Source organism: Lonchura striata, chromosome 2, assembly GCF_046129695.1.
Source record: "Lonchura striata isolate bLonStr1 chromosome 2, bLonStr1.mat, whole genome shotgun sequence".
In the NCBI taxonomy this organism is placed as follows: Eukaryota; Metazoa; Chordata; class Aves; order Passeriformes; family Estrildidae; genus Lonchura; species Lonchura striata.
The window spans coordinates 59,020,766-59,047,582 of NC_134604.1; the positions used below are offsets into that span (position 1 = coordinate 59,020,766).

At 38.0% G+C, this 26,817-nt stretch overlaps 1 protein-coding gene across 1 annotated transcript; it reads right to left on the reverse strand.

Moving 5' to 3' along the window:
* Positions 1 to 1,040: 1,040 nt before the first annotated feature.
* SUGT1 (SGT1 assembly cochaperone of MIS12 kinetochore complex) lies at positions 1,041 to 26,379 on the reverse strand. Its single transcript, XM_021530802.3, has 13 exons — positions 26,275 to 26,379; positions 26,149 to 26,194; positions 22,634 to 22,724; positions 21,897 to 21,966; positions 21,510 to 21,580; positions 17,435 to 17,488; positions 15,709 to 15,725; positions 14,713 to 14,747; positions 14,201 to 14,297; positions 13,115 to 13,222; positions 3,413 to 3,503; positions 1,954 to 2,135; positions 1,041 to 1,330 (listed from the first exon to the last, which is right to left on the reverse strand). The coding sequence occupies exons 1-13, from the start codon at positions 26,304 to 26,306 to the stop codon at positions 1,229 to 1,231; spliced, it is 996 nt and encodes a 331-aa protein (XP_021386477.1). The 5' UTR covers positions 26,307 to 26,379; the 3' UTR covers positions 1,041 to 1,228.
* Positions 26,380 to 26,817: the final 438 nt, after the last annotated feature.

A 26,817-nucleotide genomic window follows, 5' to 3' on the forward strand; every position in this document is an offset into this window, starting at 1 on the left:
GAATTGGCTTTCATGGTGCTATCAATATTTGCAATTCATGGCATTTCTATGGTGACAGAAGATTTGGCTATCTCTGAATTCCCAAGAGACAATGGCACACAAACAAGGCACATTTAGTACAACATTCTGAGTACATCTCTCATGGAATTTGAAACAGAAAGGCTGACGTTGGAAGACACCCCTGAAATGCTCATATCCAACTCCCTCGCTCAAGAAGGGGCATCTTGAGCCAGGTGCCCAGGAGCATACCCAGATGGCTTTTGAGCATCTCCAGGTCACTGCAAACTTGTATTCAGGAAGTACAAGCACAGACAGTACATAGATTCTCCATTATTTTTCTCAATTGTTATTTACAATTTGATCATGACAATAAAGCTGCACTAAGGGAAACAATTAAGGACATACAAGTTGTTCTTTAAACAATTTCTATTATTCAGAAATTATGTAATTTGAAACAACTGCTTGCTGGCTTTGATTCCAGGTAAATTTATTTTGAATTTAGAAGGTAAACAGGACCTACTTTTCTGTAAAAATTTCTAGTCACAACAAATTTGCTATCTTCCATGACTGTGACTACAGTTCAACTTATCACAGAGGTGAAAGGACTCCAAAGTGGTGTTTTGTGTCTACATCAAGAATAGTAATCTCATCCTCTTCACTGAATGCACATTTTGCTTCTATACATGCCAGCTTTTCTTTTGAAGCAGTAAGTTCACATCCTTACTTACATGCTTTAAGTGATTCCCCTATCAAAAAACAATACTAAAAATAAAATAAAGCAGCTTCCTTATAGAAAAAGTTGTATTTACAGTTTTATTTAGCAGAGTTAAGGAGCAAACAATTTTAACACTGTTGTGAAAAGTGTTTTTACCCAAAATTGCCAAGATCTAATAAGTTATTGAACAGAAACACCAGGTGTAAGGCAATAATCCTGACCAGCCATTAGAGATCACCCTATCCCAAAGAGGAGAGCTGATAAAGGTGGTAGAAAATTTGGACTGATGGACGCAATTCCCAGAAATTAAGTCAAATGATAAAAATAGGGTTCCATTCTTGAGTATATCTTTAAGATCTGCAGATGAAGGAATTTCTAAAGCACGCAAAATGTACAGACAATTCCTGTTTTCAAGGGAACATTCAGTGCTTTGAATCCAAGAATGCTATGTCCATACATAGTGGTCAGTACATGACTATGGCAACACATAGATGGTAAAGATCAGAAATAGGATTAGAATTTTTTCCATTCCACATCATCAGGAGGATTTACTTCTACCTTCCTTTTACCAACATCAGACCAGTTGGTGCTCAGAACTGTGCCACCAGACTCCATCTGCAATATGAGAGAGATCTTGTTTAGTTTACTGAGAATTCTAGAAATATAAAAGCCACAGTTCCTACAGCAAACTTCAAATAATCAGAGTAATGATTACACAAAAATTGTGTACCTATGAAATAAAGTTCGACAGAGCCATCATTCCATCATCTCCAGCCCAGCAGTATTTTTATCTCTACTGGATACAGTGAGATGCTGCTTCATTAACAAGAAGCTTTTAAAGAGTCAGTAACGTTCTTGTCTATGATGGCTACAAATTAAACTAGATTCTAAACTAGATTCCAGCAATCAAGAGAAATTTGATCCTTTCACCCCCTGGCAAGTCTTTAAGCTCTACATGAGCCAAACTTCACTTCTTTTGATAACACTGATTGGAATGAAGAGACCAGTGACAAAGCACAACCTTGGACTTAAAGAGTCACATTCATCAGAGTACAGCACTGTAGCTTTACATGAGTGTAGTTCTACTAGTATCTCCAACAAAACCATGGCCAAAATTTATTCATTTACAGACCCAAAATTTTGGTAACAGAGGCTTCTCCCAACATACGCAAAGTTTAGCAAATCATATCAGTGTGCAAAAGTCACATGTTTCTTCAGAGAAAAGAATGAAGACTTACAAATGATTTGTTCATGGCACGTTTTACTTCATCTGTACCATCTGAATAGATTTGCTGGAAGAGTTTATTTAAAGCAGCATCTCCTTCTAACTTCTCATTTTTCTCCTCTTCTTTGATTTCAACTACCAGTTTGTCCCAGTTCCTTGTATAGTGAGACGATGATGGGTATAAGTGCTGGGTATCTGAAAACAGGAGTGTTAGTTAACTAAGCATTTTCTCATGACTTTGAAAGCATCAAAGAACACAGACTCATGTACCCAATGAATCAGAGATGGTAATGGGACATGAAAATGCAAATGGACTCCTCTGAACTGATATAAGCATTGCAGAAACAAAAATAAAGGAAACTAAGAAATGCAGAAGTTTATTTTTAGGTAAACAGAGTTATGTAATTTTGTTATCCAACACACAAAAAAAGCTGGGAAACAGCAACATAGATAATTGATATCAAAAAGAGATACTGGCTGACAGAAAAACCAAAACAGCAGCCTAGAGCCATAGAATAAGTTGAGCTAAATTAAAAAAAAAGTCTGAAATCAATACATGAGGAAATTCAAATTCTGTGAAAGACAGAATATTTATCTGTATTGAAAAACTCCAGTGTATTAGTTTCCAAGTGAAATCCAATACTTAGGAAAACAATAATTACTTAGGCAACAGATCATGTAACATAACAACTGCTGTCCTGAGTCTGGCCAGGACAGAGTTAATTTTTTTGCAGGACTGGTGAGGGGAGGGGCCTAAAGCTCTCTGGGCATGGCCAGGAGGATACTCTACACCAGGGCAGATCATTGCTGGGGTGGGAGTAAGGGACTCTGTCATCCCAGAAGAAGAGCAGGGCTTCCAGTCAAGAAAAAGGCTGGGGAGAGAGAAGCCATTGGGGGTCCACTGGTGCATTCTGCATGTAAATCACTCTCTCTTTTGCAGCCTTTTGTTATTAATGTTGTTGCTGTTACTGTTTGTTTTCTAATTTAATTGCTGTTTCAAGTAAACTGTTTTTTATCTCAACCCTTCACCTGTTGTGCCTCCACTTCTCAACTCTATCCCACCACAGTGAGAAAGGGGAGGGAAAAGAAGAGTGAGACCTCGACAGTGTCCTTTGGGAGAATTCCAGTGGGGCACTGAATTGGGAGGTACCATTCCTAAACCACAACACACGCTTAACATACAGAACTGCAAAATGGGGAACCAAGCAGATAAGCAGAATGAATGACAAGCATATATACACCCATAACAATTCAACAGATTAACAGAAGCTATGACTAAATTTCCTACCTATTTTTCACTAGTGGCTTGCAGACTATCAATTCTTGACAGTGAAACCAAGAATATTAGGCTTTTCATTGCAAATATGAAGCTGTGATTTTATAAACAATATTTAAGGCAAAACTATTATTAATAACTGTAACTCACTCAATACAAATAAACAATTTAACACTAAACAGTTCAGAGAACAAACCTGGTGTAAATTGTTTTAACTTAAGAGAATCTCCCTGGCCCTCCAGCTTCTCCCATCTTACAGCCTCTGGCTTCTTCATCTTTATCTCAACCTACAAAACACAAGACAAAGAACAAATTAATCCAGATACAAACAATCTGCCAAGCAGCTCCAAAGTAGTTGGATCCTGTAGCCATAAGAAAATACATACATTTGGTTTTAGAAACACAGCCTCTATGAAACCTACCTGTATCAGAGCCAAATTTACCTGCCTTACAAGATAAAGCTACTGGAGTTCAAGTCACACATCAAACAACCTCCAATGTGCCTGTGAAGCTTTTTTATCATACTTCTACCCTTTTGTTTAGGACTACTTAACTTTCTTTTGCTTACTATTCACTTGATTATTTTTGTAAATTATGGCATTCCAAAGGTAATGATCAGTCCCAATGTCTCTACACTGCCAGGCTCCAAAGTATTGCCTTTCAAGCATCCTTTTCTTGGCAATCAGCTCTAATAAGCAGCAGTTTTGAAAGACTAGGAAATCCAACTTCATTTAAGTTTATATTTCATTTACTAAAAAATTACATGTTTGATGTGTACTACACAAACCAGAGAAACACCCTGGGACTATGCAGATCTTCCCACTGGAGAAATTCAGAAACTGTATTCATTTGGTTCAATGAACAAACACTGCTATGGAGAAAATTGTCAAGTATTCATTGACAAAACTGGCAATTAAAAATGGATGTGGTTGTAATTACCACAGGAGAAACAAAATTAAGTGAAGTATGTGATGCCCTATTCACAACTTCACATAATCCCTTTAGACAACCACACTGAAATGTTTCTTTTCATAATTAACCTTCTCCTTTGGTTACAGGGTTACAAATCTGCAAAACAAGGACTGTCTAACGTCACTCCTATTCACGTAAGGAGATGTCACAAAGTTCATATGATGCTGTTAATTATCTGAAATCAGTGCTTGCTAAACTTCAGTGCTTCCTTTTTCATGAACAGCTCAGCAAAAGCAAGTTCTTAGTTCCATCTAAAGCCACTACAACCTGGGGATCCCTGCAGACCCAGGAACAAAGGCACCACTGTAAAAGCTAACCTTAGATTCGAACAGTAAGCTCATTGCACAGCATTATGTTGATCTGAAATTTGAACTTTACTTAATCCATTCTTTGAATCAATCACTGGTATGCAACAGACTGAGGTATCTTAGCAAAATATGAAAAATTAGTTCACTAAAGTTTCAATGCTTCCATGTTTGCAATCACAATGTTCAGCTATAAATGTTTCTTTTTATTTTTTTATCCCGCAGGAAGCTACAAATTCCCAAAATAAGTACTTATTTTCCACCACTAGCATGTACAGGGAACAATAAAAAGTTTAAGGTACGAGGCATGAAATGTCCTTCAAGGCAGGCGAGAGCTTCTGTAAACTTGTAAGTCCAACATTGACATGTATTTGATTTCCCACTCCCGGCATCTGTTGGATTTTTCAATATTTTCAGCCACTTCACAAGTCACAAATTAGGCATCAGAATATCCACTTTTAAAGTAACATCACAGAATGAAAAATAAGCAAATAAAATCAAAATGCTGTTAGTCTGGATGACCAACCTACCATCCCTAAAAAAGGCCTGTATTCCAGGTTAATATTACAATCTGTACGGATGCAGAGATTTCTGTTAAACTGTGCAGAAGAATTACTCTTCAGTAAACCAAAAGCAGTCAGTAAAGCTACCTCCACTGGACTGTGGGAATTCAGGGCTGTTTCAAAAACATTTTGAAAACTGCAACCTTAAAGTTCATTTCTTAGCACCTACACTCATAAATCTAATGCTCTGTTATTAGCTTAAGGAAGCAAAAAATATTTGAGTATCTACATATAAGACAATCAAGTAGTTCCACAAGTGGTAGAACTAGCAGGTTTTGTTTCCCCAGTGGACTTGGATCTCCTGAGCCAAACATTTAATTAGCTACTTACAAAGGAACTAATTAGTTACAAGTGAAATATCAGTATTAATTTAAAATCACTCTGTGCTCTGTTTCTTATATAAACTCTTCTCAACCTGAGGAGACTTATAGGAGACTACTGAGTTGTGATTTTCAGTTGAGGCTCTAATGTTACAATTTTATAGCCTACTTATTAATGCATCTCCCAACATGTTTTAGTGGGGGGGGTGGGGGGAAGCAGATGCTTGCTTCTGAAACTGCTCTCCCCTATATCTCTTCAATTTCTCTGTTTTTTCTTTCACTAACTCCTCTTTCCCTTACACTTCAGGCTTTCCACCAATACCTTCCAGTATCTCAAACACAGATTATTTCATCCACACCAGAAATTACTTCTAATGCAACATAATACTTGATGTGAGCTACTAAATATGGAGTTTTTTCTTCTCAGAATACAATCCTCAACAAGTCCTTATAAAGACTACTGGGTAATAGTCCTTTGACTATTAATCACAGTACTCTGCCCATGCATATAAAGAAGAAAATAAGGAAGAACTTTAGTTTTGCTGTTCCAGTAATCCCCCTTCTCCTTTTCTAATCTGCTAGCCCCTACATTTTCCTCTCTAAAACTGTCCCTAAACCAGTGCTGCACAATAAACATCCTTAAGGAGAAGACAATGACACAAACTAATTCCCAGTGTAAGATGCAGATTTCTTAACTCTAAATCATTTCAACTCTACCAAGCTGGAAGTGCACACAGCCGAAGAACTGAGACAGAATGTATTTCTGACATGATTAAACTTCTACTCTGTCTACTACATCCACTTCAATTGAAGTTACTCATTAGGCGAAGTGGCAGGCAGGAGCAAAGCTAGGGAAATCATTAACTTCATACCATTATACAAGCACATTTTCCGAAAATATAAAGCTATAAAGTTCTGCTTGTGAAGGCGCATGTTTCTTCAACTTGAGAGCTCTATTTGATCTAAGAAGGAACAACTTCCTGAGTTCCAATTACATGCACAAATGGCAACAAATGCATGTTAATGAAGGTTTTAATACAGATACTGATAGCTATCACACAGAAAAGTAACACATCAGCACAGACATTTGTGTCATATCTAGCAAAAAAGTACTGTTAGCTTTTTCCTCTCCTTTGAAAAAAATTCACTTGGGCAAGAGAAATACATCAACGCTTGCCAACTACTTTGATTCAACATTTATATTTTGTAAAACGTATGCCTGTGTGCCTTGTGCCAACTTCAGTATATAAGACAGGAAAATTTAACTGCAAATTAAGTGCTAAGGACAAGCATAATTCCTCAGCTTCTCCTTGTAGCTCAAGCCGTGCAGCCACCTGACCATCTTGGCAGCCCTCTGCTAGGCCTCGCTTCACTACATCAGTGCCTTTCTCGCACTGGTAAGTCTATAAAGCGACATGGCACTCCAGATCTGTAAAATATTCCAATGCAGATATAATACACTTTCTCTTTAAAGTCCCTTGTGGTTTGGATTCAAAGAGAGCAAAGCAAAAATTAAAAGACACATGGAATTTTGAGAGTAATTCATGCACTACTTGTTTGAAATACCATCTTGAGAGAAACCTACCCCTCTGAGAAGGTCAAAAGAGGGATTTATTGTCTAGAAGAAGCACCATCCACAGTGAAAGGACACTGGTAAATTTCTACTCAGTTTCCTGGTCATAAAATAATCATTTTTTTAAAGCCTGCCAGAGATTTGGACATGTTTGTTTGGGGTTTAATCCAAATGCTAGCTATCAGAAAAGATATCACAGTTACTCTCAAAACCTATTCTGAACCATTTAATTGATAGCATAAAAATAAACCACCACCACCTTATTTTACAATGACTGGAATAAAAGAGCATTTAATCCAGTTTTAAGAAATAATTCTTCCCCTTTGGTAAAGATCATAACTAGTTCTCCAACATTTATTTTCTAGGTAGATACTTACTGCTAAAAAGTTGAAACCTCCAATGCTTGATTTCACTTGAGCTTACATTCTGGGACAGGCAGTGTCAGCCTGAGATACATTAAAAGGGGAAGAATTTTTATCTTCCACCCTAAAAGGAGATTCTGGTGTACAGTGACAAACTGCAAGGGGTTTTGGGTTTTTTAACTAATTTTTACTGTGTTTTATACTTTACAGTCCATAGTAAGGGCAAGATCATTTATCACTGGCAAATTTCTGTCAAGCTCTGGTCAGAACTGGCAAAGCTTAAACAACAATCCAGCCATTAATCTTAAGACATACCAAAAATACCCTTTTTAGTTCTGGTGTTCTGCTGTATCATACACCTGAAAACAGGAATTGAGTGTTTCTAATCAACTACTTTGTTATTTACTGAACTACTGACTGCCTTCTCCGAGTCATAAATTGCAAGTATTTAGAGTTGTCCTTCTGTGATCATCTCATGAATTTCACAGGATAAAATAGAACAGTCTTCTAAAAATGTAAGAACTACTCAAATGTGCCTCTTAAAAGCACATATGCCTACAGTTTTGTTGTCCTAATTATTCCAAGACCTTTTATATATTGCTTGTAGTCTAAATTCCAAGATTTTTGATCCATAACTTTAAACAAAATATATTAACATGAAAATAATTCTACAGCATTATCACATACAAATGATAATTAAGGAATTTATTCTGTAGGAAGTATACTGCAACAAAGAAGGGGTTTATCTGGTTTCTTTGCCAGCTATGTACTATCAGGAACTGGGGGAAAAAGGTTCAAGTTACCGTTTAGTGATATTACCTAGCCAGCACAAAATTTTTGAATTTTAGAGGGTAAGCTAGCAACAGAGATCATGTTGGTATTCTAAAGCTATTTGTCACTTTACTCTCCATGTAAATCATCATTATTCCAATGGTTCTCAAGACAGATAAACCCCCTTATGCATTGTTATCTTTTATGCATCTATATAAAGCATGGGCGCTGACTTATATGCGTGTATAAAATAATAGTTCTTAGAGTATTACCAAGTTTAAATCTGTCTCAAATCCATCTTCATTCATACAGAAGGAAAAGAATAAAATCAAACTTACTGTTAAATAAGTAAATATTGCACCAATTACAGTGAAGGTTTCTATGTGGTCTATCCAAGAAACTGCTCCAACTAACCCTGCCTAAAAGATGCCAGAAATTTCAGAAAATTATCCAGTCATCTTAAATATTAGTTTATAATATACAGAAAATACTCAAGAATATACATGGGAGATATCAATCTACATGAAACTCTTACAGTGAAAACAAGCACTCAAGAGCAGCCAAGTCTGCATTCAAGTCCCTACAAGCAATTTAATGCAAGTGCCTAAACAGGAAAGTATCTTTTAAGGACTAGACTGCAATGGTAAGACCCAACTTCAGTTAAAATAGCTATGTTCCTCTGTTTATCTATTTGTGTACATTTGCCTCTGAATAAAGACTCTGACAGTCCAAGAGTGTGTGAAACAGTTCCACTCTTTGCCTTTTCTCTTATATTCAGCAACAGGCACCAGTTCCAGTTAGCTTCACAGGTTATTTCAGCATTTGCAAATCAAAATATTGGTTCAAGGAAAAAAACCAGCATTCCACCGATGCACACAACCATATTCTTGGCATGAAGCTGCTGAGAGTGTGCTTCTCCCTCAGACATCTCTGTTAAGCAACAAACATCAACTGTAAAAGAGGCTGAAGCTTTCTAACACCTCCCCAGTCTGCAGCACAACTTTGATCTCTAATTAAAGGACAGTTCTGGGGTAAAGAAAACACATTTTACCACTTTTTCAAATGGCTCTACACTGCTGCAAGTCACTGCCTGCAAAAAGCCCAAAGCACTACAAACTGAAAACTAACGGTAATTGTTCTCAGTCTATCTGTAGATGGGAGGAAACCAGAAAGCACTACCTCAAGTTTCCTTCAAGATCATAAGCACAAGCACTAAAAGCACATAGTCATCTTCACTCTCCTCTTTTAAGTCTGAGGAGAAGAAAATCCCAAGCACTACTCAGAACTCATCAGAAGACCTACAGAAACTGCTCATGTTACACAAGTTTCCAGAAGAACATTGCAGAATATTCCCCTGGAATCTCAAATACACTGACTGACAGACTGAGCAGAAGAGGGAAAAGCAAGTGAGGGTGATTGTGCATATTTAATAACAGTAGAAATCCTTACACTATTTATACATTTCTACTTTCCTGACATTTTCTGGACAGATACAGATTGACTAGTTTTTTCTTAAACATATTTAGTCACTCATTTAAAATTTGTATGCCTTTTTCTTTCTATGATGGGAGCTTGATGACAGTCTGCACACTGAGCCACAGAATAACTGCACCCAGGCAACCTGCAGAGAGCAAACCTGGTCCAGCCTTTACATTTTGGCTCCCTCTTCTGGAAAGAAGTAAAAAAACAAGCAGCACTACTAAAGGTGCCTTCCTCCTGTGAAACGCTGAATGCAACACTCCTTTTCAGATTCCATTTGTAAGATACAAATTTCTACACAGCTTTTAGGAGCGGCTGTTACTTTTTGCTTGATCAGATTGCTACAGTCGGACACCGCTGGCAGATGAGTACAATCAATCACATCAATTAATCTATTTATGATCTATCAACTGTGCTGTTAATGTACAAAATGCTATGCAAATACAGCAGTACCTGCAAGAGAAGGGCTCAGTTCAGTGGTATCCAGCATTTTCTAACGCAAACATTAACCTGAGGCCTTAGGCCATCAGAATTAAATGCTAAACAACAAGAGACAAATCTAAGTAACTTGCCACTAAATGTGAGCAGGAACCATAGTCAACTCAAAAGTTTAATTTCCCAGCAGTGTTATCTATTGAACAGCAAGTAAATTTTCTAGTTAGGTTAAAAAGAAGGCTTCAAGTATGGCAATAATAAATACAGTCACTATTAAAGGCAGCCTGTATCATCTGTAAAACTGTTGGCAATTGGAGAATATAAAATACTAGAGGACACATGAAGACAAATTTATAATTTTTATCTCAAAACTGGACTTCATCCACACATTATGCTGTTCTTCAGTTGGAATCAAATAGTTTACATCTTCTAGTTCACAGCTTGAAGTCAAAGTCTGCAGATGACAAACACTAATTTATTTTTGCTCACACAGAAACTATTGAAACAGCTCAAAACATCTATGTTATCTCTGTAACACTTGCTAGTCCTGTTTTTTCCCAAACAGACTTTGTATCTCAAGAGCTTGACACATGGATTGATACAAAGGTATAATTTTAATTTCCTTGCTTGGAAAGAAACAACCCTCATGTTAGCAATTGTGTTTTTTCACCGCTGTCAACAGTTGCTGAAAGAGCCAGTTCAGGAGTCTGTGAGTTCTGTCTGCTCTTTGCAGTCACTTTGTAACTTTCAGTTCTGCAAATACAGTAAAGGCTGTTTTCTCCTGAATTTGAATCTTTACCTTCATGCCTTTGCATCTATCAAGTGATGCTGAATTTCAAGCAATATTGAGAATACCCTCTACAGCTCTTCTTAGCTCTGAAATACACAGGAATTTTCTACTCTCTGCCAGTTCTACTGTTTCATTCTCTATCCCCTTAAATTTTTTAGTTGTACGAAGTTCATGGACCCAAACTACTCACCACACAGCCTGCTCATACATTCCATTGTTTCCTCATATATTTACTCATTTAGTGAAAAAGAAAGGCCAGAGTCTTTGCTGCCCAGTGATGACCATGGCACTAGTGGCAACATGGCTCACACATTCAAAGCAGGAGCACAAAATAAAGCAGTATAAACAAACCAAGTTACTCTCACCTAAAATTAATAATCCACAGGAATAGATCTGTTTTTTTCTATCCCATGAAAACTCAATTTCTTTAGGACTTCATAGTAACAAGTTCATCAATTGAACTTGATAATGAGATTATGTCTTTCTCTCCAAGTCCTTACAAAAGGACTTAATGTAAATGGTACAAAATAATATGTGAATGGTTTGAGAAGTTTTAATCAGTAAGATTAATTTACTTAAAGTACTACCTGCCTATTTGCTATGCTGCTCATAAAAGCCAAGTATATACAAAGCTAAGAAAAAAACCCTGAATTTCTGGTAATCAAACACTAAGGCTGCATCATTCCCTTAAACGGCTTAATATTTTTCTAAGAAAAATATTCTAAACCTGTAAAGAAGTCTTTGCATACTTGATATTGAGCTGCTTTTAATTCTTTTTTTTTCTTCCAGACTCCATCTGGTGGTCAGAACAAGAATCAGATGGGGCATGGTTTAAACAGTATTCCTTCGCTATGCCCTCAAATGCAGCTTTATGCTACTTGTTTCTGCAAAAGTAAGCCTGAAGCCCTGACTTCTGTGGTTAGAACACCTTCTGTGTTACCCCTTTTGTTTCAAAAATAGTCTCTCACAAGTATTTAGGAACAATAACATTTGAAAATAAATGCATAATATTTACAGATCAGACACTGCCTGAACATAACAGCTTTCCACCCCAGTTTTGGAACATCAACGTAAATTGTGCAGCAGACTACTAGAGATTATTTCAGAGACAAGCCCAGGCTAGAGATGGCAGTGTGGAAAAGATAAAGTCAAGTGAATTTCACAATAGTCAGTTCATGTAGATGTTTCCTAAGAAAGTAATGGTAAACTTCAAAACAAAATTAAAAGCATAACACAAGCTAGGTAAGAACATAAACAAAACAGGACTTCACAGCTACTCTTCCTGACAAGGCCTGTCCTCATTCCACTCAAATCTATACAAATACTAATGGACTACCAGAATTTCTACATACTTTGAGCCATGTACGTTCCTGCACTGTGGAGGGGATAAGTAAAGTGCTCAATCACACAACCTGCCCAGGTTTCTTTGTACAAGGAGTGGAAAAACAAGACAAACTTTCTGTGGCAATCCTCTCATGTCATCCTGAAGTCCCTCTTCCATGAAATGATGGAAGAATTATTATCGGTACCTTTCTGAGAATAGAACAGGTAAAATGGAATATGAGTATGCAAGACAATTTCCATAAGCTCAGCAGAGCCACTGATGAAATACAGAAGAATCAACATCGTATTCCAGCACTGGGGATTCAGGCTTGGCTCTGTAGACAAAACGTATGTCTGTCTATCCATTATGTCAACAAGCAATGCTATGCCAGACCACCGTTTCTTGTTTTTCTATATTTGTAATATAAAAAAAATCAAAATGCTGAGACAGAAGCCTTCTCTCACACCATGCCATTTTCAAGTGTCTCCAGGCATGTACTATTTCCAAGAAAGTCTGGAATACACTATCTTGAAAAGCCACAGTTAATCACATGGTTAACCTTCACCAGCAAGAAGCTATGAAAGGGTAGAGAACAATTTCAATGAAATCTTCCAAAAATTACTTTTATTTCTTGGGCACACAAAGATAACAATGCTTTACCAGGCAAGACTGTCTCCTGAAACTTTTGTAAATGGGTGATCATGATTTCCTAATACTTGAATTTTAATAGTGAAGATAACAGTCTTCTTTCTCTAGCAACAAGTGAAAGAATTGTCAACATAACTCTTTCATTTGCACTTCAGTAAGAACCATCATATTCCTATTTCTGATATTTGCACAAGTTTAGAAAGTCTCCCACCAGCTGAAAGGCACCTTGAAGAAAGAAAAAACATTTCTACATGAAAAGCAAGATATTATGACTGTTTCAGAGAGATAAGACAATAGAACAGAAACATCTTCAGGATGGCAACAGTGAAAGAAACTTTACATTTTAAGAAGCTTACCTTTGTTGAAAGCACTTTAAATGTACTTTGCTCTGGCACTATAGAATGAAGAAGATCAAGCTTTAAGTTGAAGTCTTCACCTGAGGGAAGTCTCACCAAAGCATTCATCTATTAAAAGTTGAAAACATATCTCTGGTCATCTTTAGCAGCAGCTCCATTTTCAAGTAAAGGACAGTCATTTCACACAGAGATTAAGTAATTAAATTAATATAATTTCAGACCATGGCATTATACTACTGCATTATTGGACAACATGTTTCTAAACACTAGAAAATGAACAGAAGATTTCAGTTCTTGCTACATGTACTCAAAACCCCTACTATCCTGTCAGCTGGATCTTAAGTCTTTAGGGAAGGAATTATACAACAGAGTATCAACATATTAATAATGGAACATAAAAACAATCTGCAGCTTCTCTCCTAACACAAGCAAACTACAGAGCAAGTGCTCAGACTATTTCAACAACTTAAAGCAGATAATAACCAAGTACTTCTGGTATTTCATGAAATATCAAGTTAGCTGAGAATAAGAACCCAACTCTTCAATATTGTCAGCTAAATTAAACATGAAATTAACTGGTACAACATATGGTACCTCATTAAAGGGATTACTGTATTTCCTTAAAAATATATTTTACTGCCACAATTTTAGTGGTGCCAGAAGGAAGAAAAACACACCCACCAATATTCAGTCTATTTCTATAACTGTCCTAAAGCAAAATATTACTAATTCATACCTATTTTGAGAATACCTTGTTTCTGCCCAGTCCTGCTGCAGATGCATGTATAGTCTAATGTTTAAATCCAGATCAGTGCTTTCCCCATCCCTCCACACAGGCAGCTAAAACCCAGCATGCACACCTCATACTGCTTGTGTTTAAGTCCTATGGACGCTGCTGTGGCAACCAAGCCCAAATCAGCTAACTGAGCATACATGCACATGCAGCACAACTGTACAGAAGAGAAGCTCAGGCAGAACAGCTCCCAGACTGTTCTTTTCGTGGTACTGCAGCATATAATGTTCACTGGCCCGAGTACTGCATCTCAGGGAATTTAGGGATGAGTATCAATAACCAAAGCAAATCACCTTTCTCTCCAAGAACTGCACACTGACATCATCCTTCTGTGCATTCTTGATCATTATGGTCACTATTACTTGAGATTCTGTTTGGTACCAGTCATATCTTTAAAAAAGAAAAAAAAAGGAACAGTTTATTTTTCAGATCACATTGAATATAAAATTAGATCACTTTCCTAAACCATTCACTTAATTCAGAATCTTCAATATATCTCAAAAGCATTACCTATACCAGGCACAACGGAAGAGGCTTTGAATTAAGCTCAGCACGAGAATGAGAAAATAGAAGCTGGAATGCTGATCCTATTCCCCTCTCTCCTAGTTAGGTTTAACCTCCTGAGAATACCATTCAGACTAAACAAAAATGATGGCACCGAGAAACACTTCACTTGGACTGCCACATTTCTGAAATTGCTGCAAAAAAACCTCCTACAGTCATTATCCTGCTTCTCCAATTCCCAAGCCAAAGTGTAGATATGCCAATTACTTTAAATTTCACAGTAAAGCTAAAGTCAACTTACTTGATCTTTGGTGGCAGAGGCTGCTGCTGCGTGTTCTAGTTGAAGCACATTCCATTGGAAAGAAAGTTACATCAATGTAAGTGAAAATATACCATGAAGTACTTTTCAAGGCACAAATAATCTTCACCAATTGCTCCCCTTTTCTTGATTCCAGCTGCTCCCCTTCCTTGATTTATGTGTGAACATTAACTTACAGGTGAAACTCTTCACTGTTTACTCATTTATGGCAGATTACACATTTAAAATTTTCAATTTACATTAAATGTGTTAATCTGTAACTTGAATGTATTTTATAAATAGCAATTAAGTTCAACTTAAACTAATTTCTTCCTGGATAAGAGGTATACCTGGAAAACATCCAGTGACTATGCTGCTGATCTATAAACCACGAAGGAAACCTGAAATAGGTCTGAAAACTCAAGGTTCAACTTTTGAACATAAAAGAGGGAGCAGAATATCCAATGCAAAGCCCTCCCTCCCCCCCCATTTTTTTTTTTTTGCCCAAAGAAGAAAAAAACAGGAGAAGTCAATTTCAAGATTTCTTATGAAGACTTCCAATTTAAAAAAAAAAAAAAAAGGAAACAGAGTTGAGCAGATTATAACAGAAAAAATGTCTAGACAAACCACTTGCAATCTTCTGGGGAAAATGAAAAAAAGTTACTTCCTAACAGTTCCAATCAAATTAGTAGTGACAACACAACTAACCACAACTGGTTAATTTGTAAATTAGGCTGCAGACTGCGAGACAGAAAGTTAAATTTTACCTCAATGAATGCACAGTAATTGCCAGATTTGTTAAGCATTCCTAAAAGTTTTCAGGATTCAAATTTTGTAGCCTTGGTCTCCAAAGCACTCATGTTCAGAAGAAAAGTTAAATACTGCATGCAATATGAAAGATTCTTTTTAAAGCTTGGAAGTGAAGCCACTGAAGCAGAAAATATATAATAGCATAACAAAAAAGTCATAATAGTAAACACATTAAGGAAAACATCTTACCAAATCAGTCTGTGATGCTGGGGGGGGAAAAAAAAATTGCATTTTCAGAAAAAAGACACATTGAACTTAAAAGGCACAATTTTACCCTAGCTTGCTTCAGTTACTCCAGACATCCTGCATTCACTCCAGTCTCAACAGCAGAGGAGGTAGAAACACATCAGTTCTACCTCCGTTATTTTGCTATCCCAACCCTCTACATTTTAATCAGATTTCAACCAGCAACTTCTGCAAACCAACAACTCTGATGTAAAGCACGTTCTGATTTACTGAATCAACAATCTTTCCATTACATTCTCTTGCTTACCTGAAATGGATACAAGACTTTTTTAATGAAATTAACATCACAGGAAACAAAAGTTTAAAAAAATCACTTTCTGGGAGTCTGCACTAGGTTTATCATCCATCCATCCCCAGGAATAGCATAAAGCTCTCATCACATTTTTATCTCATGCTAGAGAAACCCCACTGGGGAATGAGATGGAAATTTGGCAGAGAAATTCACTCACATGACACTAAATATACTGTAGTACTTGCATCTAAGCTATAGCTCAGTATCCCCTCTAAGTATTTTTTAATAAAGTATTTCAGATCAAATATGTTTGGAAAGAAACAAACTTTCCCTTTGTTTCTTTATAATACACACTAACAAAAAGAAAAAAATATTAAGCTGAAGAAATCAGAGTTATTGCCTTTATTGGTTTGTTTGTTTTGCCAGTGTATCAGAAAATTAAGAAAATGGTTCAAGAAAGACAAGACAATGAATATACAAGATAAAACAAAACACTGCAAAATATAAATACGACATTAAATAAAAATATGTATTATAACCTCTTTCAGAAGAAACTGTTGCCCAAAGTAACTCTTTGCAAAAAAGACCATGCATGCCAATCACTTATCTAATTCCTCCAAATAGAATTAAACCAAGCAAAAAATGTCTCACAAAGCAGAAGTCTGTTCATCACTATACAACACAAAAGGGTTCTCCTCTATATGGTTTTTAGTCAATACATTGACACAAACTTGTTCTACTGTCCCATTCTCCAGTGTGCAGCAGAGAGGAGGGAAAGTCACAACAGGCGGAGGAAAAAAACTATGAGTTATTCTGCTCTGTTCTCCTTCATCAAAATTCCCAGGCAGCCTAAACTCTCTGGATGAGTTAATTGTCAGGGTTGGCTGTCTGTAGGAAGGTATGAAAGGAAACTGTGCTTACACTCACTCAGTGACTACCATGGGTAGGTCACCAGAACAGCCATTAGCACCTGTGGTACTTTCCACATGGAATCAAGGAACAGAATCTCCAAATTTCTACCTCTTTCCAACTTTATCTTCTGCAAGACTTGAAAACTTATTTTGATGTAGGCTTTAGATAGCAAGCTGACACACACTTCTACAGTTAAAATTAGTTCACAGTTGTGTATGAAAGTAAGTTAAAATTAATTATGATTGTCTGATCCTTAAATAGGTACTCTCCTGGCACAGCTAATTATTACACTAAAATCCCAATATAAATCTTCCTATAAATCTGAATGAAGCATATAGTGGTAAGGGTGTTTACTGCAAGAGAAACAAGACATAGAAAAATATGACTTCTAAAAAAGATTTTTCTTTTAGAACTAAGTATTTTGTTCTAAATAAGAGGAAAACAGTAAATCTTTTAAAAACGTAACACAGCTTCCAAGCACAGAGCATATCAAATCCCTCACTAAGTAAACACATCTTTTCTTACCATTTAGTGTTTCTTCACATCTTTTAATCCAAATAGTAAAGGTATCATCTACATCTAGAAGAGATCAAACACAGTAATATTAAAACTCTTTCAAGCATTACATGCATTGCATGAAGAAAAAGTCCTCTCAGTTGCCAACTGGAACAAATCCATCCCAAACTTGTATCAATTTACTAAAAAAGGTGTTATTTCCTATAACATTCTTGTAAACTCTGTCATCTCACTTAGGCTTTAAGTATTTTTGTACAACTCCACTATGTGCTATATTTCATTAAATTCTAATTAATCTGTAGGAGACTAGATTTTGTCTGACAGAAATCTGCTATTCCTTTCCAGTCTGTTCAACTCCTATGTAGCTGTTTAGAAAGCAAGAAGTACGGTTTTAGACATTTTACCATTTTTCTTTAAATTACTTTTTCAGAAAAACAGTCACACGCTTCTTCTCCAGAGACGATGGTCTGTTGTGTGGACAACCCCAAGTTGTGCAGCTTTTGACAAACATCAAGTATTCTCTCCCAGAAGCAAGCCTCCCAGATAGAAATGAACCCACTGGAAAATAGCTAAAAAGGTGATAGTGTAACAACAGAGCAACCACCTTATTTCAACAATATTCCCAAAAAATCCTTCACTGTGAAGAAAGTAAAAAAGTAGCAACAATACTAGCCGACTACTATGAATAGCTGAAGTTTCTCGTTTTACAAGTGAATTCACATTGTTAACTATGAGGCAAAGGACATGAAGAAGCTCAACACAAGTTCCCAGCAGACACGCACAACACTCCCCTGCAGCTATACAATGTACCTCAACCCTCAAAAATATAAAATGTACATCAATTCTGAGGCACACCTTAGATAATAAAATTGCTACCCCACTCCCCCAGCCATTTCATCTCCACTTTTCTTCTGCCACCTGACCTGACAACTTAAGAGTTATTTAAATTTTTTACCAAAAGAATGGGCAATCCCTGAAGCAGGCTGCCCAAAGAGACTGTGGAATCTTCAGTCTTGGAGATACTTAGAAAACAATAGTAAAAAGCCCCAAGAAAACACATGCAAGTTCAAAATTAGTATTTACTTTGGTCAGAGCACATAATTATATGAATTCCAGAGCATCCCTGAAACCTAAATTAATCAATACTTTCATAATTTCAAACTGCAACCTAAAAAGACTTCCAAGCTCTGCAGTTTAAGCAAAACCTCCACTGATCCAGCCTCCCTCATCAGCAGGTGAGGAATTCTCTCTTTAACCATGGCCTATGACTAGATTGCTATGCAATACAAACCTAAAAAGAAGAGACCAGAGTTAGCGTCTCTATTTTTATAGAAGATCACACCCTTTCCCTGCATCCTGGTACATTTTATAATTTGACGCAAATTAATTTTGTTCTCTAAAATTGTATTATCCTCCCAAATAACTTATTTATAATAGAAACTGTAGTTCAGAAAACCTTCCTGGGTCTTCACTGACCAAAATCTACTAACTCTTAGAATACAAGTTTCTTTAAAAACTTGCCACATTCCAGCTTTACTAAATTAATTCAGTGGTCACAACAAAAAAAAAACAAAAAAATTTGAGAATAATTGTCCTAAATCCACATAGCATACTGAAGAGTACCAGATTACATTCGTACTTCAGCTAAGGCAACAGGAACTGCAAAAATCTCCATGCATCACATGGTTAAATGAAAGGAGTATTGCTTTCTAATGTTATTTCATAAAAAAAAAAAAGAATCATTGCACATTCCATAGCTCATCACAGTAAATCCTACTTTGATATCCTCGTAGGTGGGTAATGGGAAGGTTGCTGTGGTACCCTGGGCCTGTCAGTCCTACCAGCGATGACACAAGTAGGAAGCTCATCTGTGCCAGCATTCCAGATTGAGATTTAAAACAGCACTTACATTAGCAAAGAACAGAAATTTGTATTCATGTACTTCTGCCCACTCGTGTGGCACAGAAACCAGCTTTGCCAGCAAAGAATTCCCCACCACAGCAGTTCTTCCCAAGGCAGCAGCAGCCGAAGTCTCTCTTCATCACCTGCTTCGCCTATGTTGCAAATTTTCTCACTGTGCTTTGTTCATTTTACATTAGCTGCATTTAACTGGAAGTTAATTGTGTTGCAAAAATGCCTATGCTCACAATTGTTTTCACCTGGGATCCAGGAAACATTCCACAAGAGTAAACTCTGTTACTGACACAAATGTGCCAGCAAATTAGGTAATATATGAAAGAGAATGAACTAAGTCTGTAATTTTAAAAAAAGCCTCCAAGAGACTCCTCATCTCACAGCAGGCTATAGAATTTTGCAATGAGAGAGAGGAAGCACAACAGAAAGTATCTCCAGATAAGAGAGTTAATCAGGAAGTGCTAGGAAGCTTCAGAAACTCTTCAACTAAGTAAACAGCAAAACAACAGTAAATTAAATTCAAACAGGTAGAAATGAAGCACCTCAACACAGGAAAATGTGCAGTATTTCAGGGATTCTGAGTGAGAAAATTCTGAATTAGTCTGGTATTCACTGGCTTATCTAAAATGTTATCTGCAGCTCTGTGTTGTACTCTACGACATCAATACAATGTCAGGTTATCCATGCACATGAAAAACCTCAAATTGATATTGGCTGCCTGGGGTGGGACTAGAGTATGAAAAATACAGATTAGACATTCAATTAAATTCAGCAGTGATGAGCTTGGAGTACAGAAGTTACCTACCAAGTAAGGAAAGCAACACAGGTCAGCGGAAGGAATCTCTTCCTTTGATGGAAAGTTACAAAACAGAGACCAGAATGAAAAGACAAACCTGTCTCTCTACTTTGAAATTAATGGAGACCACCTAGTTATCCAAATTACCAATACAGAAAGAGCAGCATGAAACTTCTTATTTTCAACTCCTGTTCAAGGGCAGCCTAAACTGACAGCTGTGGGTTGTCGCAACTTCACCACATCTCCCTTCTACCACTGGCCCAACACTGCTCTGCCACTTCACTTTTGATGGCTTCAGCACTTAGACCCTCTGTTGGGCCATTTCAACCTATTCATCCAGAAAGAAAGACTTTAAAAAGAGTAGGTTTCTGCAGACTTAATGCACTGAAAGAAGAGGCTAAACAAGCACAAGAGTAATAAGGAGCATGATCACTTAGAATTAAGCATAAGTTTACACTTCCATGAAACTCCACTTTTAAATTAGAGGATTAGATAATTTATTTGGGAGATGCAAAGTAAGTATATTTTTGCTAAGCCTACATGTCCCAGCCACTACTATTACAGATAAGACAACAAACTGAACAGGTCTGAGACCATGACAATTCTTTTCAGATTAGCACACTTTGCTCTGCATAACCTTTCAAGGAGCTTTTTTTAACCATCTTTTCTTACTGTTTGGAAGAGAAAGGGGTCACAACCATCTTGCAATGGTTTTGTTTTGTGCTTCCCCATGTGTTCTACCAAAGCTTTCTGTTTTAAACTACTCCTTTCCTGCTTATTGAATAAAGTCAGGTTTTAAAAAAGTTCTAGTGTTCCCAAAATAAAAAGTACCCAAGTCCAGCCAGAAAGCAAATACATTGTAAGACAAAAAGACAGATATAATAAATATGCTTCTGCAATTAATGGTATGTAATGTAAGGTAAACTTGACAGGTAAACAAGTAAACTGTAAGTTATGTAATGTGAGGTAACTTTGTCAGTTTGAATACCCACCAAGTTGCACATTCTCTCTAAACAGTGCTCAAAATGTTTAAGAAGAAATTCCAACTACATGTAAAGAGCCTATTCTACTGAAAAATTCTTCTATGACACTTAACACTACAGTATTGCTACTATTTATCTTCAAGACCCCCAGGAAGCAGGAAAACATTTATTAAGAAAATCAGCTACTAATTGCTAAGAACTTTGATACACATTTTTAAACAGTTTAACACTTTCATGCAGTGATTGCTGAAAGGTTCTCAAAAGTCAGACAGCTGATGTTAGGGACCCAATACATTAGCCTTTAAAAAAAAACTTTGGTCTCCATTTTAATCTAACACATTACTCATTATTTTAACATAAGGAATAACACACAAGAAACTTTAATACTTACTGTCCAGCCTCTGTCCCTCTCTGAAAGACTCTAAAGCAGATGCATAGTTTTTGATATGATATTCACCTAACCTGACACAAATAAAGAAAAATACAAGAAAACAGTAATTACTTTTCAGTGTAGTCCACATTCCATAGACAACACACTGTACTGGTTAAAATGATGTGTAAGAATTTAAATTACCCAAAAGGTGTGTTTTTGAAATGGCAAGGGCATTAGGATAATCACCCCAAATTAAATGGCTATATTACAAATGGGTTGCAAGCATCATGGCTTTAAATTTATTCATTCTCAATGTTGTAAAGTTTGCACAGAACCATAATCCAAACTCTAGTATTGACCTAGAGATTAGCACAATATTCCCAAAGTACCATAAATAATACATACCCTTTCCTAAGGAGCGCTACAGCATTATTTGGGTTGAGTTCTAGAGACTTTTTTGCATCTGCAACTGCATCTGTTGAAAATCAGTTTAAAGTTGAGAAACATAATGTTACAAAAAGCAGTGAACTGTCAAGTCTTTAAGCAGTGAAATTTTTCTAGGATGAACTATGTTATCTTTCTTAACTTGCACTCAAATCACACTGCCTGAATTTAGTCTAGCCACAAGTAAATCCCTCACAGAGCTGCAGAGCTCTTATGTAAGATACAGCATGACTTCCATTCAGCAAAACACTCTGCTTAGATCTGAAGTGTGATTCTCTTTGTTTGATTTTTACCAGAAAGAAAAAATAAACCAGATCTTATTCAGTCTTTTTCCCAGACATTATTCACTTATCACATTCCTACCATGACAAGATTCAGTCTCTACCAAGAACACAACGATGGAAGACATGATGCAAAAAATCTCAAAATCTGCCTAAGAAGTCTACTTATAAAAAGCTGCCAAGATAATACTAGACTGGAATCAAACAGAAAGCTGGGACTCTAGGAAACATTTCACTGAAAGTTTTGCTGTAACAAAACAGTCTAAAAATGACAAGATTATGTACAACCACCAAAACCAGCATATTAATAAAAAACACACTCTCTCGTTACTGTATTTGGCTTCAGATTGAAGACATCTCCTGTAAAACATGTGTTATGATACACTTGTAAAAGGACTCTTAGACTGAAGATGTTACCAGCATATTTCTGTAGAAGAATATGAGCATAAGCTCGTTGACAGTAACATTCAGCATCATCTGGATTCTTTTCCAAAGCTGTTGTCAGTTCCTGTAAACACACATTAAAAAAATGAAATAGTACTTCAGAAATCCTCATAAAAACACAGCATCAAACTGTCAACTAAGAGACATTTCAGGAGATAAAACCCTAACTGGCATTTCTGTTTACCTGTTGCTTAGCTCCCTAGCACAAAGCTAAACATCAGAGCCTGAAGTACAAGGAACCTGCCAATTACACCAAATTCAAGAGACTGATTCTTACTGTGAAGGAAATGGGATTTCAAATGCTCTAAACATGAAGTTTAACACAGATGATCCTCTCTGTTCCAAAAACCTTCCTACAATTCTCAGCATACTTGTACACAGGTCTGCTGGTTTTGAGAGAGCAGTGCAGTATTAGCAATTTGGAAGTCAATGCACAGTGTGTCAGAACAGCTGTGTGGAGATAAGATGCTATGAAATACCAAGTAACACATACTACAGTGCATATGAGCTTGTTTCAATTTATGCTGAGCACAAAAGCAGAAGAACAAAAGGTTTATGGAGCACAGGGTTCAGAGGAGGTATTATTGAACAATGAAAATAAGCATAAAGTAGTCCTTTGTAAAGAGAATCACAGGATATATGGATTGAAATAACAACACATTGCTCTCTCTGAGAAAAGTTAATGGGTTTGGCCATAGAGTAAAACCACAGCAACTTGAAGCACACAGCTGAAAAGAGCATTTCCAATTCTCTGCTTACTGGTGAGAGTTCTTCCCTTTGCTAGAAACCAGTCTTCCAAAAGCAACTACATTACACTGCTACAGTACAGTAATTCTGTTTGCTAAGCTGACTTCTACTCAAGACTTCTACCTGGAATCTAGTAAGCATGAACATAGCTAAGATACAAGCTTTAAACCTGCATAAATATTTGTACAGCACAGCTGCCAAAACTCTATCCCACCAAGACAGGGAAAAAAGAAGGGAAGTAGGACTTGCCTTAGCTCTAATTCAGACCAGTGTCTTTTTCTAGCAGATGTCACATAAAGTGTTTATGCCACCAAGGACTTATGTGGCCAGAACAGCTTCTAGCAGTGGCACGAGTTCTAACTGTGTAACATACACACACCTCTATAGAGGTACAGCACATAAATCTAGATCCTTGGGGGGTCTCTGAGAAAGGGGCAGGCAGTAGGCAGCAGTAACTTGATCCACTTTTACTGATGCCTTCCTGAGATTTAAAGTCATTCAAAAGCAGCTGTCATTATGGAAACACTCATGGCTACAGGTATTCCACATGGCAGGGATGTGAGGCAATGCACATATTAAAATTGGTTCATATTATGCTGAGAGGTGAAGCACCAAGCAGGGCCTGACTCTGATACTGAACATCACAGGCATATTCAGGTGCAGAGGCAACTGCTTTGACAGATCACCTCTCCCCCCCAAACATTATTTCCTGCGATTTATGCTGATGACGGATGCACTGATTAGAGTCAGCAACACATAAATGGATCTTCCTACAAAACTAACCCTCACCCCAGGAAAGTAAAGCAATGCCAAGCATTTTCAACAGTGTAAAACTTCTCTCTTTGTGTGCTTTTTATCAGTAGGTTACCATATCTCATCCAGACACACAGAGAAAGTAACTCCTGTAAGCTATTTGAGAAGCCAAGTCATACTGGACTAGCACTGGGAACTCCAGACTATGGACATCAGCAACAGTTACTCAGAACAAGCTTAGACTTTGTCCTCACACTCAAGTATGTGCTTTCTGCATATTTTGACTCTAAAGGCCCTTACCATGTGACCAAATTGCAGATCTGTTTCTAAACACACTGAAAAATTTGGTAAAGAGTTTGCCTGAATTAAAGGCACCTTCTGTCTCCACGTACTAGCTTACATTTTCAGTTTAAAATAAGAAGTCATTCATGATTTCACATCTTTATCATTCAGAAAGTATTAGAAGATAGATGATGATCTTTCAATTGCATCAGATCCAAGTACAGAAAGCCAAAGCACAACCTCCAGGAATTAAAGCAATCAAGAAGAATCCCAAGGACACAGTGCAGAAATGCTAGGCCAACTGGACAGAAGCCCAGCCAGGTATGAAAGAAATTACATAGCACCATGTCTACACAATCATCCCCCAGATTAGAAATATTAAGCACATGAACATAAAGATCACACATAAGACCATGCAGAACAGTGTAGCACCTGGAAATTTTCTAAGTCAGGAAAATGCTGCTCTGAGCTGTGGCACTTACCAGTTCAGAGACCACCAAGCACAATCTGCCTACTCAATCCAGGGATTTGAAAACAAGGCCTAACAACTGACACGAGTATTACTGTGTCAGGTATTAAATAATGCCTATAGAATGGGTTACATAATGTTCTGAAGCACTGAATGCACAAAGAACTGAAATAGAAGCTAGAAAAGCAAAACAACTATGTTAATCCAGGAAAAAATACAAAACCACATTGTAACAGTATTCCTTAATACTTCTGAAGACCTGGTGTCAGGGATTTTTAGCTTGTTCCCTCATGTTTTGTTTTGGTTTTTTTTTTTTAAACTACAAAATGTGAAATTTACACCATTTTTTAGATCTTTAATTATTTTTGTTGTGCCATATAGATTTGGCTATTCCAAATTGGTTTTTAAATGTCATTTATCTTTTGAAAAACTTCTACAAGTTACAGCCTAAACCCTAAAATAGTGAAAAATTTAGCTTCACCATTTTCTTTGTGGAAAGATAATTAAGTATCATTTAATGGTTCTACCACCCACTCTCTTCAAGCAGTACTAACAATTTACATCCTCTCCCCTCCCAAGTAGTTAAATAGAAATACTTAGCCACCCTCCAGCTCTGTCTTCTCATCAACCATCTAAGTAAAAATTATCTTCGAAAACACATTAAAACATACTAAGTGATGAAGACATAGAACAGGCCAGGTTGGAAGGGACCTCAAAGGATCATCTCATCTAACCTTTCATGGGAAAGCCTGCCTAGATTAGAGTATCTAGCAACCTGCCTATTCGAGTCTTGAAAACCTCCAGTGATGGGGACTCTACCACGTCCGTGGGGAGGGTGTTTCAGTGAGAGATCGTTCCCACTACATAAAAATTATTTTCTATGCAGATGAATGGAAGATCAGTCGTGATGCCCACAAAATGTAGGGAGTGGAATAAAGTAGACCAGGGCAAAATAAAAACTAAGATGAAAAACTTCTCTTCAATAAACTTGGGGTTTTATACCCACAAATCTTAACGGATGTAGTTGTGTGAGCTATCATCTACCTACACGGAAGAGAAAGTTGGTTTGTTTTGCTTTCCCCCCCCAACCCCTTCTTTGCCACACAGGCAACACGAGCACTGTGGCAGGTCTGCGCCGGGCTCCCCTGCAGCCCGACCTCACCTGAGCCGGGTTCCCGAGGGACCCCCGAGGGACCCCCGAGGGACCCGGCCCGGCCCGGCCCGGCCCGGCCCTCACCTGCGCCGCCACCCCCGGGTCCCGGTCGACGTCCGCGTCCGAGAACCTGCCAAGGAAACACAACGCCGTCAGCGGGCGGGCGGGCGGCGGGGCCGCGGGGGAGGCAGGGCGGAGGAGGGCGCTCACCGCGGCGGGGCCGCTGCCGCCGCCTCCTCCATGCCGCCCGTCGCCCCCCGAAACTTCTGGAGCCGCCCCGGGCCCGCGCCGCTCGCACCGCGCCAGGCCGCGCGCGCGGGCTGCCGGGAGGCGCGGGAGCGGCCGCGCGCGCCCCGCCCCGCCCGCCGCGCAGCGCCCCCTGCCTGCCGCCGGGGAGACGGCGCCTCGGGCTCCGAGCTGCCGAGGATTTGTATCGAAGCCGGCAATTTTTTTTCCGGTTGTTAACCGGTAGCTGTAGCAGGGATGGTTGAGTAGTTGCGCAGTTGCGTTGTGAGCATCGTAGGCGTGGCTGATGGGCGGTGTTAAAGGAAAAGGGAGCACAATCACCAGAGGAGCTGGCTGTCAGCAGGCTGGGCAGAGCTGCGGAAAGGTCACTGCGGCAGTGGGACGTGGGGACGCCCCGACACCTCCTAAAGCAGGGCAGAGGGAGGGAAGAACTGCAAGAGATCGCAGAGTCCGTTTGGCTGGAAATGATCATCGAGTCCCGCCGCTGACTGAACACCACCGTGACAG

What these genes read in the sequence shown, in the direction of transcription:
- SUGT1 (XM_021530802.3), bottom strand. Translation starts at nt 26,306, where the DNA reads ATGGAGGAGGCGGCGGCAGCGGCCCCGCCGCG. An exon ending in TCTTCTACAGAAATATGCTG is followed by an intron (nt 21,967 to 22,633) that starts GTAACATCTTCA and finishes GATTTTCAACAG; the next exon opens with ATGCAGTTGCAGATGCAAAA. An exon ending in GTAGCGCTCCTTAGGAAAGG is followed by an intron (nt 21,581 to 21,896) that starts GTATGTATTATT and finishes TATTTGTGTCAG; the next exon opens with GTTAGGTGAATATCATATCA.